The sequence below is a fragment of the Colletotrichum navitas genome, assembly GCF_030913465.1.
Source record: "Colletotrichum navitas strain CBS 125086 chromosome Unknown LY79scaffold_3, whole genome shotgun sequence".
Classification (NCBI taxonomy): Eukaryota; Fungi; Ascomycota; class Sordariomycetes; order Glomerellales; family Glomerellaceae; genus Colletotrichum; species Colletotrichum navitas.
Genome location: NW_026850549.1, coordinates 710,274 through 723,753, shown reverse-complemented (window position 1 = coordinate 723,753; position 13,480 = coordinate 710,274). Strand labels below are relative to the sequence as shown.

Below are 13,480 nucleotides of genomic sequence, written 5' to 3'. Positions count from 1 at the left end.
GCTGGCAACAGAGATTACATCACGGATGACGAGAGTGACAAACATTGGGGTGGCTTTCCTTACTTCTTTTTTTCTTCTTTTCATTTCATTTCATCTTTTCCTCGTAGGCCAATAGCGTATCTCGCCTTCTTCTACCATCTAATAGTAGGTAGTCCCTTCCCCAGCGTAGCTGCTACTACAGCCGCCACCTGTCCGTCTTTCCGAGCCGCATTTAAAAAGTGGTATGTACAGCCTAGGGTTGCTAGGGTGCCTTTTCTGCGTCAAAGCCTCTCCGCTGACAGCGAGAATCTCACAATTGGTGGGGTGTTTTGCTTATATATACATGTATGCTCGCGCTCCCGTTATTATCCCGTCCTCTTGAACGCCGTCTAACTCGCTAAATGAAGTATTTGTTGGCGGGACGGGGCAGCGAACAGCGCGACGACACTGCGGAGGCGCCTTGATCTTTCCATTCCCTTGTGGGCATCCTTCCGCGCCCTTCGCGGTTCCTTCTCTAGGCGTGGTCTCTCTCGCCACATCCTTGGCGATCGTCTTAGCCCCCTTCATAGACATCCAAGTCGTCTGCCTGTGATGGTTTGGTGTAGGTGATGCCGGTAGGAATCAGGTCCTGCTACCTAGCTCACGTGGCGGGTGTGGCAGACGGCGTTGCGCTGCCGCTAGCTTGACGCTGCTGCTGAGCATGTTGTGCCACTTGCTGGGCTTGTTGCTGTGCATGCTGTTGGGCCTGCTTCTGGGCCTGCTGGACCTGCTGGGCCTGCTGGGCCTGCTGAGGTGTTGCTGGTGCCTGGGCCTTCTGCAATTGAGGTGTCGGAGCTTTCTGCATCTGAGGCGTCGGGGCCTTAGGCATGTGAGGTGTCGTCTGGGCTTGCTGCATCTGTGGCGTGGGGGGCTTCTGCACCTGTTGGGCGGGAGTGTGAGGCGTGGGAGGCTTCTGTGCTTGCTGGGCCATCTGAGGTGTAGGAGGCTTCTGAGCCTGTTGAGCAGGAGTGTGAGGCGTCTGAGGCATTGGGGGTTTCTGGGTCTGCTGTTGTTGCTGCACCTTTTGAGCTTGCTGGGCCTGGGCCTGTTGAAGGTGCTGCGCTGCTTGGGTGGACTGGGCCGATGGAGGTCGTTGGATTTGCTGAGCTTGATGCTGGGGCTGCTTCGGCAGCTGCTGCGTTGGAGGGGGTTGAGGCGTGTGCTGGGGCTGTGGCGTAGGTTGAGCTCGAACCTGGTGTTGCTGGTGCTGAGTCTGCTGCGGCTGGACATGTTGCTGCTGGCCATTCTGTTGCTGCTGAGCATGATGCTGCTGCTGCTGCTGCTGATGGTGATGATGCTGTGCTTGTTGTTGACCATGGTGCTGCTGGTGGTGTGCTTGTTGGTGCTGACCAGTCTGAGGTTGCCCATTCTGAGCAGCAGCAGCAGCCGCTTGCTGTTGCTGTTGCTGCCTCAGCAGAGCAGCATACTGGTGGGGGCTGGTGGTGGCTGCAAGGCCATTAGCAATACCAGGAGAGGTAGCACCTCCGCCTCCGGCAGCCGCATTCATAGCGTTCTGCGACATGGTCGTTCTCTGTGCAATCATCAAGCGCGTGAGGTATTCTGTAGCAGCTTGACGGACCTGTTCGGGTGTCAGGTTCGGGTTCTTTGCCCTATATTGAGCCTCTAGGTTGTTCAGCTGCACTTGAATACTTGCAGGCACCTGGGTCAGTGGCCGAGGTGAACCTGATGTACCATTGGGCATATGAAGGCCACCAGCTGGAGGTGTTGATACTCCGGCGCTATTGGCAGTATTGATTGACGCCATCATGGCTTGGGCATTTGCATATATGCTCTGTTGGTTGACGCCGTTAACGTTAACACCATTCGCACCGTTCACACCGTTGACCGAAGCAGGTCGCATGTTAGGCGGAGAATGAGATTGAGACGCATGAGAGGTTGGCGTGCCCTGGTGCATCTGCTGGGCCTGCTGCTGCTGCTGCTGCGGTTGTTGATGCTGCTGCGATTGCTGTGGTTGTTGGTGGACCTGTTGGGCCTGCTGCTGGGCCTGCTGCAATTGAACAGCTTGCCGTTGCTGTTCCGAGATACGGCGAGCCTGGAGCATGAGGTTGACGTCGGGCTGTGGGTTAGGCATCGGCATCCTATGCTGGGCCTGCATCGCCGCTTGCATTTGCGCTTGAGGCACTCCATTCATTTGCATAGCTGGAGGTACAAGCCCGCCCATTTGAGCCGGGACGCCACCCATATTGGCTGTCGGTGCTTGCATCGGCATACGACCTCGGCCAGCCTGACCCGGTACAGCGAGTTGATTAGGTATGTTGGGACGGGGAATGTTGCCGTTGACCTGTGCCGCGGCGTTTGGCTGCGCCTGAGCGGTGCCAGGAGTTGTTGCAACCTGAGCAGCGACCTGACCTTGACGTGCTTGCATGGCAATCCTTCTTTGAGTCTCCTGGCGCTGGTGGAATTGGGCCACCTTCTCGGCGAGTTGCTGGTCACGCTCCCACCTCATCAGGCTATAATCTCTCGGCGTTTTGGTAGGGCCTCTGGGCTGCGCAGCCTCATTAGCCTTGCGCATAGCAGCCATTTGGGTGGCATGTTGCTGCTTCTGGGCTGCAGTCTCTCGTTTCTTGGCCAACTTCCTCATGGCATCGATTAGCGTCAAATGCTTCTGGTTGCGTCGCCGCTCAACCCTCAAAGGCGTTGATGGTCTGCGCCTTGCGACCGGCGTCGCGGGCGTTGTCGAGCCAGCGGCTTGTTGCTGAGCGATTTGGTTCTGTTGCATGATGACGCGGTTGGCAGCATCGATCCTATTCTGATATGCTTTGAAGTACTGAGTCTTTTGCATATCTGTAGGAAGGCCTTCAAGGTTGATCCAACGCTCGAAGCATTCCCATGGCGTCCTCCGCTCTGCCCCAGATGTGAAAACAGACCTCGGAGTGAGGAGACTGGAGATGAGTGACCAATTGTACGAGTACTCGCGAACTAAACTCCTCAACTCGTCGTCCTCGGGCAAAGTCCACTGTGACGGGCTGCGGCACTCGTAGAAACTCTGCATCGGCATCTGATACTCTGCAGGTGGTCGGAATTGATGGCCCGCGTGAAGGCGATCTCGAATTGACTTCATCTCAGGATGGAACAAAGCCACGTCGATGTTCTGCGGCGGCAACTTCATCTTCTTGGTAGGTTGAGATCCGAACACCACCTTCTCGTCATCGTCATCTTCCTCTTCCTCGTACTGGTATCGGCTCCGTTTTCTTGGGGGGCCGTCTGATGAAAGTTTCATCTCGCCTTCGACGTATTTGCTCAGCGGAAGAGCTGGGCGGCGCCAGTGCGCATCGGGATCAAACTCGGGGCCAGTGAAATCAAATGCAGGAACTTTGAGTGGCGCTCCGTACATTGGGAGCTCCTGCAGCAGTTGGTCGGCGGCCGGAGAACTGCGAAGCTCAAATACAACGTCGTCCTCGTCGAGAGCAAATATGGCAGAGGGTGCGACGGTCTCAAGAACCTCTTCACGCAGCTCGTCTACGTGCTCGGGGGAGTCGTGGTCTCCAGAGGGTACCAACTCAGGTGTTGCTTGGGCATCGGCAACATCCAACATAGCGTCAACCATTGACGCGTCAGCCTCAGTGTCAAGCGGCTGGGGCTTCGGCGGGATGTAAGCGGAAACCTGGAGGTCTTTACGTTCTTCCTCGGTCGAAGCAACCCATTCCGCGCAAGCATGTGCAAGATTGCGAGCAGCCGCAAGCTTCCACTTCTTCTCTTCCCTGAAGTCCGTCCTCATCCACTTCATCTCTTGGAGCAAGACATCCAAGTGGGACTCTGGGCGCACAGGTTCCGGGCATCTCTTAGGCTGCCGCAGCGACCATTTGTCATGCTGCTGCAGGTGATAAACGCGGCGGAGCACTCGGCATGCCTGGTTATCTTGAATGGCCACATAGGCATCTGGGGTAGAGACCGTCTTATGGGATTGGTTGAGGATGACTTCGATGGGCTTCATCCACTTCGATGTCTGAGTAAAGCCTTGAACAAAGAGTGGCGTGAAGTAATCATCCGTGGGAAGAAAGCTTTGCTTCTGCTGACTGGGCACTATAGACTTGTCCACAGATCGCCTGCTTTGCTTACCAAAGACTACTGCGGAAGGTTTATTCTTGGCTTTCTCTTTCTCCTTCTTCTTGGTTGCAAAGGTTTTTGGCCTTTTAGGAGATTGAGGTGTAGATGTCATTGGCGTAAGCTGACTGAGGGGTGCTTTGACGCCCGGATCAATCTGAGTCTTCGTTTCTCCCAGTATTTCGGCAACGGACTTCTGTCTCATAGCGCCTGAGGCGGTTCGAGTGACTGCTCGCTCTGGATCCCGGGGTGCTTCCGGTTGTGCCTGAGATGGGGGTTGGGGCCCTGCTGAGCAGGGTTCGACACTGGTGGTATCTTGTACCTGGACGGAAGGTTTTTCTTCTGTTTGGGTACTGGTGGGCGGATCCACGTCCATTTTATCTGCGGGCTGTGACTCTTGGCTGTCTGAATTTTCTTTGGCTGCAACAGGAATCTTTGGCTCAACTGTCGTAAGGGGAGCATCCTGGGAAATGGGTTGGGCTGAGGACGTTACCAGCTCTGGCGCATCCTTTAGAGGTACAACGGACACAGCAGGAACAGTAGGTGATGACGGCTGCTTCGCGACGGTTTCAACTGGCGGTGGTGTTGGCTTAGTGTCCATCGCCATGGACTCCTGGAGAAGCTGGGCCTCGGGCCCATCTGGAATTCTGCCATTGAACGGATCGGCATCGGGAGAACGCATGGTATCGGAATCCTTTGCTTCCTCGACCCTATCCGCTGCATCGGCCTCACTTCGACCCTCCACCCGTTCCACATATTGAGGCCCTTCATTATCGGGGCTGGTATCCGTGGAAACATCGTGAACAGCAGGGGTCGCGGCTGTTTGTGTTGTCGAGCCTGGTGAAGAGAACCCATCTCCTACCTTCGTGGCATCGGACGGCAACTTCACAGTAGGGGGGTTCGTGTCATCCGGTTTCTTTGCCTCTGGCCGAGGGGGCAGCTGAACAGCCGGGGGTTGGGGAGCCACCTGCGGCGCATCGGCTGGCCGAGACCCTACTTGCTTGGAGATGCCAGCAGTGCGCACGGGAGAGGAACCAAGCTTCTCGGTAACATCAGTATCGGTAACCTCGCTAGCCTCCCCTCGTGATGCGTGGAGAGGATCATTCGTGGGAGCCGCTGCTGGCGATGGCGAGGGGACTGAGGCGGGCACAGCAGAGGGTTTGACAGCTTCGGGTCGAGCCGCAGTCGCTGGCGTCGCTGCAGCAGATACAGGCGTCGGAGGCTTCGGCGGAAGCGATGAGGGAAGAGCAGAGCCGGCGAGTGTTCGAGGCGACGGTGCGACGCCGTTCGTGTCGCTGGTTGCAGCTACAGGCTGACGTTGAGACGGCGCAGTAGTGTTCTTCGTTTGCAATTCGGTCGACGCATCTTGCTTGGCAGGAGGCGCGAGCGCAGTCTCCGGTGCGAAAAGGCCAGAATTATCGAGGGAGTTCCGCAAGACATCGTAGCGCAGTTGAGGTCGGGGAGGAACATTCGCTTCGTTGAGCTTCCGCCCTCTGTAAGTCGTGTAAGCGACGAACCAGCAGCAAAGGTAACTCGAACGCGACCAGGTCAAATAGAAAAAAGGAAAGAAAGAAAGGGGAGGAGGAGGAAAGCGCGACAAGACAGGCGAAACGTACTGTAAGATGTCGCAAGTCTGCAGGAATTGCAGTTCGGCTGCTGAGGTGGGCGGCGCGTCAGGGTTCGCGAAGTCGTTTGTCGGGAGTGCATCGCTCTCGGTCGCGACAGCGAAGAGCTGTCGGAGCTTCCGCTTCCTCGACGTTACAATTGAACTAAAAATTGTCAGCACCACGATTTTGGTATCGCTGAGCTCGCAAGAGAGAGCTCTATCGAACAGTGTAATTACTTACGAAATCTCATCGCGTTTGGATCGCAAAAGCCTGGAGCGGTCGGCAGGCCCGACCTCAGTCATGTCATGAGCTGCCGCGACATCCGTTTTGGGCAAAAACGGAGTGTCGACGATATTTTCCGGGCGTCGTAGGGATGGAATCGACGATCAAAAGTGATGGAAAGGGTGGTGTTGGATCGTGGCAATTGATCGCGATTGAATTCTGTCGTGGATGGTCGACCAGAAATTTGTCGGTCTACGGGCGCCGCTGAACGAGTAGGTGATTCTGGAAGTCACAGGCCGGATGGGCAGTTGCTAGATTGGGGGGGTTGATAGAAAAGATTTGTTATCGGATAAGCTGGGCACTGTACAGGCTATAGCCCACCCTTAACAGGTGAAAGTAGACAAATGGGTGATGCAGAGATGGAGGGCCGGGGGGGCGAAAAGGAGAGGGTACAGTGCGCGTAATCACTCTTGCCAGATAATCTCTCCAATGGGGATGCCTGGACTAGGCCCTCCAACTTTTTCGGCGCACGCTTCCTTGCAGGTAGGCAGGTACCTACCTACCTAGGTAGGGTATGGATAAGTACCTATCTTACTTAGGTAGTCTGTTGGGAACCCTGGGAAGGGTGTAAGTGTGAGCTCTTCTCATTTCACACACTCATTCACTGGAAATCTCAGATCCTACTACACATACAGAGTACATGCGCACCCTGGGAGCTTCTTTCTGGTGAAGCAATCTGCCTGACGTGTAGTGTAAAACACACAAGATGCATATCTCGCTGCTTGTGCAGGTTGGCGAGTCCTTCTGCTTGTGAATCAGTCAGTGAGTGCGTGTGTGCAGTGCATGCTACGCGGCCATGCCGCATTCGTCCAGACCAACCCATTCTCTCAAAATGTTGCGTGGTCTGGCATCCAGTCTCATCGGCATCCCTGCTCTGGTCGCATTCCCCAGGTGCATTCATTTTCCGTTTGCTGCTGTTTGCTTGAACGCATTGCAGTGCAAGGATGCCAGGGGTCGTCTGTATGAATATGGATCTCACTTGGTCTCCTCTCCGGCTGCTTCCCTTATGCTGGGCTTGCGTCCATCTCGTCGACTGATGCCCTTTTCGAACATTCTGTTACAGGAGCTTGGCCTGCAGCCCTTCAGGCTATCGTTGCGGACCATACTTGTCTGTTCTCTCCGCCCGGTAGATGCACCTAGCAGACATCAACGAAGCTGGATCTGAACACACAAAGGTCGCTCTCGTAGCTGTCATCCTCAGCCAGAGGGAAGCGCTCTTCCCGTACGAATATCAATGCCGTCACTCGACGATCTTCTGTGGCCTCCTAGTGTCGCTGTATAAACTACTTCGAAAGCCGCGCAGGATCGCAATGGCCGCGATACACCCTTATCTCACTCGAGAATCGCAAATGAACGCGGCCGCCTGCAGGACTTTCCAACGAGGCAAGGTTCGCCAAAACCGAATCACTTCATTTGTCGGAACGCGATGATGGGAGCGACAGACCTGCTACTGTTGTCGTATTGAAGCCCGAACCAGGAAAAGACTGAGGACACCTGGGAACATGAGTCGAGGAATTCTGCGCTTTGTGAACGCTCGTTACAAAGAAGAAAGAAAAAAAAAACTCACCGGAAAGCCCAGCGCACTGCCCAGCTTTTCAAGGCCCCGCCACGGAGCAGTTTCTCCAAAACGGAGGTTCGTGAGTTCTGAGTCAGTCGCATACCTCAGAATGGTGCCCTTGCAGAAATCGGTCAGTGACTTTTGAGGGGGAAAAAACTTCTATATCAAGTTTTCGAGAGCGTGCAACATCGGATTGCTCACTACACGAAGGAACATGACGGGCTCATCTTACCATGGCCATCCATCGTTGACGAGCTGTGTCGAACCCTGCCGGGAAAGGGAGAAGAAAAATGAGAATGCCCAGTACTAAAAGCTGTGTGGGAAAAACCACAGTGATGCCTTGGTCGCTGCGCTCAGAGCAGTTATTGGCCGGAGCCCATACTCCCCGACGAAAAGCCCCTCAATGAGAGAGAGGCCTTCTGATGGCCGTTGTGAGGTCTGTAAACGGCTTTTTTAATGACCTTGTAAGTGAAATGTTGTCAAGACTTTGCCGTCGCAATTAATGGGAAATCTTCAGTAATATTAAATTCTTTGAGTCTTCGGGTGAGAGTTCTCACTCTTGGGTACTCGGAAAGGAGTGGTAGTGAAAAACGAGTGGGCGCTGATGATCTGATCCGTTTGGTAGCTAGGGATGCGAGTGCGCTTTTGCCAAGACGTCGCATTCCCCGTGGGTGAGAACCTTGACTTCAAACGAAACGGCGCGGCAGAGAAGGGAATCGAAATGCACTGGCCAAAACCTCGGATGCTGTATGAAAATTCGATGAGGTCATTAACAATTATGTTTCGACGTGCCCGGTTTGGAGGCTGAACAGAATGTGTGGGTTCACCAAATTGACAAACGGAGAAAAGAAAACGCATCGGAATGGTTCCAGTTTGTGTGATACCATTCCGCCCCCCCCCCCACCCAATGACAGGGTCGGGCTCGAACCTTGGGGTATTTTTGTTTTATTTTATGTTTTGCATAACGTTAAATCCTGTGAGTTATGCAAGGACAAAAATCGGATGCCAACTCGGATGTGACATCACGACCATCAGTACCTCGACTGAGGTCAAGGCGTCACTAGCCAATACAGCATTGCACCTGCTAGACATGTCCATTGTATCGTGTTGTAAAAGTGTCATCACCAGGAAAAGTTGTAAATTAACTAACCTTCATACCACCAGACAACCCGAGGTAGTATTCTCGCAATCGTCCATTATCGCAGATGCTGTCAGTGACAGACCTTTGGCACCGACCCCTTTCTGGAACTATCCGATACGAATAAGGAACTTTGCAAGACCAACCAACTTACGCAATCCCCCTACATGCCTTCAGCAAAGGTCGCCGAATGCTCCGTCGAGCCACGTTGCAGCCCGTGCTTCCGAGGATCCCACGTTGAATAAATACCGGTAGACCTTCTGTCCATGTATGTGTAGTTGACGCCCAAGTTCGGGGATATACCAACTAATCTCGTGCAACCTGATTCATTTCGATCTAACATTACTTCAGCATCCCTGTCACGCCCCATCAAGATGTCTTTACTCGGTCTTGATCTTGCCCAGAAGGGTCTTTCACTCTACACTGTGAGTGGAACTCCCTCGTCTGTGATGCTTCTCAAGCTAATCGCACGTAGGTTCCGGCAGCCTTTGTGATGGCAATGTTGCCCAATGTCTATGCCGCCGTGTTATCGGGACCGCGCTACGACAATTCCAACCCACGGAAGCTCCAGAGCACCATCACCGCCGACGACAAGCTGGATAAGATTGTAAGCACTCGCCCGACCCCTACATGGTCCCTAACCCGTTCAATCATTAACGCGTCCACGAACTAGACAAAGGCACGTATACTCCGTGCCAAGGCCGCGTCCGAAAACATATTTGAGACGCTCGGGTTCTATTCTGCTGCCGTCGTGGCCGCCAACGTGACCGGCGTTGATGCCCACGCTGTCAACATCCTGACCCTGGGCTACATTGGCTGCCGAGCTTTGTACAACATCGTCTATGTGCGCCTGCAGGACAACCGCAACTTTGCCCCACTGCGAAGTCTTGCGTGGATGGCCAGCATGGCCATCACCTTCACACTGTATTTCAAGGCCGCTGCGCAATTGGCGTCTTCCTAGATCATCCCATCAGGACGCAGCTTTGGCCCAACTGACTGCTTGTATAATAATCATCAGCCCATGGTTGCTTGTAGTAAATAATGTTGAGTCTTTACACACCTAAGCCGCTCCTGGATACACATCTGCTAGGCTTCCATTGTGTTGATGTTCCCTCGCGGCGATGAAAGCAATGAGGCCAGCAGCTTGGCTAGTTTGCTTGGCAACATTCTGTCAGGACGCACGATTCGGCGGCGATGTAATACCTGAATAACGGGAACCGGCATTCTGCAAACACGGAACGCCATGTCGTCTAACCTTCGGCTGGATGAAGATAACTAAGTTGTCAGGAAGCCTGTTCACCATATACCATATCAGTATGCAGTGAAACAATTATAGAATGCCCTCTTCTTCACCCCTGACCTTCTGTAGAGAACACGAGTCTCTCTCTTTCTCTCTTTCTCTCTCCCTTTCTGTTTGTGTTCGTATGTGAATTATCACTTGACCGAGGGCTTCGGTTAGACTGTATCTCTGTTACATCCATCCGCCTTGTGCAACACGTCGGACTGACTACGGAGGCGAATCTGGTCACTCGAATGAGCGCTTTCCCTCTGATCTTCGTTCGCATCTGCCCGCTTTTCCCTTTTGATAAAGATAGATAAAACGACCAAAACGCGAACGTAAGTATACTAGACCTCGATGGTCCATGACAATCTCTGGAGAAGACAATATCCCTCTCCTACCCCCCCTGACATAAGAGACCCTCGTTGGGCAATTCGAACAGTGGCAAAGCTTCTTGACTCTCGGGCTTCTTCCCCCAAGTTGCTCTCATTTGCAATATCCCTTCCTCTTGTCTTCCCACTGCCCAACTCCTACCTGCTTCAACAGGTGAGGTATTTGGCAACTTATATTCTGCGTCGTTGATTCCTTTGAGAACTCTTCAACTTTGCAATCTCGGCCCGGCAACCAACTAGGTATTCGCAGATCTCAAGATATTTCTTACAAGTTTTGGTCTTCCGCTGGGGAGGGTTGTTTGCCCAGAAGCAAAAACGGCTGTTCGCATCTAATCAATAACGGCACCAAACAGTCCTCTCTAAGCTCCCACACGCCGTTCTATCGTTCACAATGCGGGGCACGGTCTCTGCCCTCATCATCTTCGCAATCACGCCGGTAGGTCTTGGAGCTGTAGTCGCAGTCGCCGCCTTCAAGGGTAAAAATGTCGAGCCCCACGGTGCGTCTTCCTCACCCGTCACGACTGCCATCACCAAGACGACGGACACTCCGGCTACCACCCCTGGCGTTATTGAGATGAGCCCTCTCTGGACCATCAACACCGCAAAGCCTGAGTCAATCGTGATCAACATCGGAACCGACGATCCTACAACCACGGCGACTGTTGACGGTTCCCCCACTATCAAATACGACCACGAATGGCACCAGGACAGCACCCCGACGTGCACCTACGGACCTGACTTCTCCGGCCGTGACCCAGTCAAGGTCCATATCCCCAACGACCCCATAACTTCACTGAGCAAACCCCCTGGGCCCATCCTAATTGAAGACCGCCAAGACCTCAAGACTCTGGACAAGAAGCAGTACGTTGCATCCAGTTCTATGGCTGCTTCCGCTCCCGCTTCTATCGACTGCAAGTACAAGTATTGCGATGACCAGACCCAGTATTGCATGTACTGGGCCGGTGTCACTGGCTGGAACCCATCCCTCGGCCCAGTTCCCGGCATGACACGCACCGCTCTTGGTGCTTGCCAGGTGCCTGCAACGGAGTTCACAACCTACAGCCCGGTTCACACTACAATGGTGCCGACAAAGAATCGCGTTTGCAGCACGAAAACATCTAGCTTCCGAGCACTGGCCGTGTAGCAGGGCAGGCATACACAGCTACTCATGGGACCCAAGACTCTCGCATGCATAGCGTTTGGGTCGACAAGGCTCACACGGACGGGCTTTACAAACGGCACGGCGGGTAAACTGACTGAAACCCGATCTGAGATAAAACATTGGCATATGAAACCAAATACTCTGGGTTACCAATTTACTTTCCCCACGTTGCAAGAATGATATGTACTTAAGGTTGGGCGATATATGTTCATCGAGTCTGCCATCCGCAGGCACTGTCGTGAATTAAACTTCCGGGGGTTTTCCTACGCAGCTGCGTTGATAAATGTCAGCCATTGGCATCTTGGTCGGTGTTATTGAGGCTTACCTGGTCCAGTGACGGAGGTGGTGATGGCACCGTCTTCGACGTAGACACCGGAGAAGTAAAAGTCCTCGTTAGTGTCGGAGTAGCCGCTGCGAGGCAGTTCGAGAACACCCAGATGCCAGTCCTGACCATTGGATGAAGTCGAGGCGGAGACCGGAGCTACAACCTGCTGCAGGGGTGCGCTGCCCTCGGAGTGCCAGAAGCCAACACTTCCGCTGGAGAAGTTCTACGCCGCATTGCCGTTAGCCTTTGCCTCCCTGGACTACGTTTACGGTCCGCCCTCGTCAAACCATAACGGAAGAGGGTACAAAGAAGAGCTGTGGGAGAATAGGGCGACAGAAACTGGACTCACAATCTCATAGGCAACGTTGTGCCACACGTCCGGCTTCCACTCGGTCTTCCACAGACTCTTGCCCTGTACCATAAACTGCAAGTTGTTGTTGCTGGTGCCCTGCTCGCCACTGATCCATCCGCTCTTGAGCTCGGTGAAGTGACTCTCGAAGAAGGCGATCTGGTGCTCGCGGAAGACGCTTGGTGCGTTGGCGTCCTTGCGCGAGATGCTGAAGTGGTACCACACCTTGCCAGACGCGATGGCAGCCTTGGTCTGAGGGATGAGCTCGGTACGACGCATATTCTGGCCGTTCCAGTAGGCCGTGCTGTCGAGCGTGATCTTGACTCCCTGCTTCGATGCCCCGTCGCTGGGGTTCTTGTACGAGGGCGACAGGTTGACGTACTTCGTCACGTCACCAGAGCCGTGGATGTAGTACTGGTAGGGGCCAACCTGATTGGACCAGGACCAGTTGTTGAGGTCGGTGGAAGAGGATAGGTCGTTAAAGCGGCCATCCCAGAGGACCTTGGCGGACGCGAGGGGTAGGAGGGACAAAAGGGCGGCGGTCTTCATCTTGGCAGCTTGGTTTGGTTAACTATGTGAGCGAGCGTCGTTTAGGACTCGGATGAGAAACGAGGGGGTGTTGAATGATCGTGAGACGGGCTCATCATTTATATGTCGTTTTCAGTAGAGAGGATTCGTGCCGGAAGCTCGGGACGCGAGAATCGCGACATTGGGTATAGTATATTGCGAACACTAGTGACCGGCTGGATGCGCCGTTCGACGATAGCAGATGACGAGCAATATAAACTGATGTCGGGCGGACCGAGAAGCCAGTGATTGGCAGGGGGGGAACAGCAGGCCTTTTTATCCACGTCACATTTCTACGGACGCCACCCTCCGGCTCTTAGTACCCTCCCCAAAGGTTGATTTGGGGAAACTGGGCGAACACAATATTTAGCCGGTATTGAATTCAAAGCCTGCCACCCCTCCAGAGAGTCGGGGGTAAAAAGAAAAGAGGGAGTGCGTCTGTTTGGATAACCACATCCTCGTCGGAGGCGAAACTTTGATCAAGCAGCACGGCAACTTTTACGTGAAAATTTGGAAGCTTTTATCCCGGAATGTTAAAAGGACGAGATGCTACAGACAGCGTCCGGGGGGAGAGCCACCCGCTGCCAAGCAAAGCTTGTCCAAGTGCCAGTCCTGATACAGCCAAATGACCAGGCCTGGTAATCCGGGGGCGCTGAGTATGGTGGTGTCGTGGAACACGTAGTGCGCGTTGGAAGGGTTACATTCGGAAGGAACCAAGACGCTCTAGGAGCTATTACA

General features: G+C 53.9%; 4 protein-coding genes across 4 annotated transcripts; 2 read left to right on the top strand and 2 right to left on the bottom strand.

Annotated features, from left to right (window-relative positions):
• Positions 1-619: 619 nt before the first annotated feature.
• LY79DRAFT_505271 (uncharacterized protein) lies at positions 620-5,992 on the bottom strand (the record flags this gene model as incomplete). Its single annotated transcript, XM_060553603.1, has 3 exons — positions 620-5,576; positions 5,700-5,852; positions 5,931-5,992. The coding sequence occupies 3 exons, from the start codon at positions 5,990-5,992 to the stop codon at positions 620-622; spliced, it is 5,172 nt and encodes a 1,723-aa protein (XP_060419735.1).
• Positions 5,993-8,694: 2,702 nt separating this feature from the next.
• On the top strand, positions 8,695-9,731 carry LY79DRAFT_536861 (uncharacterized protein). The gene is made up of 3 exons (XM_060556632.1): positions 8,695-9,093; positions 9,144-9,275; positions 9,342-9,731. Exons 1-3 carry the CDS (start codon positions 9,043-9,045, stop codon positions 9,627-9,629), a joined length of 471 nt encoding a protein of 156 aa, XP_060419734.1. The 5' UTR covers positions 8,695-9,042; the 3' UTR covers positions 9,630-9,731.
• Positions 9,732-10,730: 999 nt separating this feature from the next.
• Positions 10,731-11,483, top strand: LY79DRAFT_575625 (uncharacterized protein; the record flags this gene model as incomplete). Its single annotated transcript, XM_060559720.1, has 1 exon — positions 10,731-11,483. The coding sequence occupies one exon, from the start codon at positions 10,731-10,733 to the stop codon at positions 11,481-11,483; it is 753 nt and encodes a 250-aa protein (XP_060419733.1).
• Positions 11,484-11,744: 261 nt separating this feature from the next.
• LY79DRAFT_655635 (uncharacterized protein) lies at positions 11,745-13,016 on the bottom strand (the record flags this gene model as incomplete). The annotated part of the gene is made up of 3 exons (XM_060562671.1): positions 12,176-13,016; positions 11,827-12,049; positions 11,745-11,764 (listed from the first exon to the last, which is right to left on the bottom strand). The coding sequence occupies exons 1-3, from the start codon at positions 12,722-12,724 to the stop codon at positions 11,745-11,747; spliced, it is 792 nt and encodes a 263-aa protein (XP_060419732.1). The 5' UTR covers positions 12,725-13,016.
• Between the last annotated feature and the right edge of the window lie 464 nt (positions 13,017-13,480).

Excerpts from the sequence above, each read along its gene's own strand:
- LY79DRAFT_536861 (XM_060556632.1), top strand. The coding sequence starts at position 9,043 with ATGTCTTTACTCGGTCTTGATCTTGCCCAGAAGGGTCTTTCACTCTAC. Across the intron at positions 9,094-9,143 it reads AGGGTCTTTCACTCTACACT|GTTCCGGCAGCCTTTGTGAT; the intron begins GTGAGTGGAACT and ends AATCGCACGTAG. Across the intron at positions 9,276-9,341 it reads ACGACAAGCTGGATAAGATT|ACAAAGGCACGTATACTCCG; the intron begins GTAAGCACTCGC and ends TCCACGAACTAG.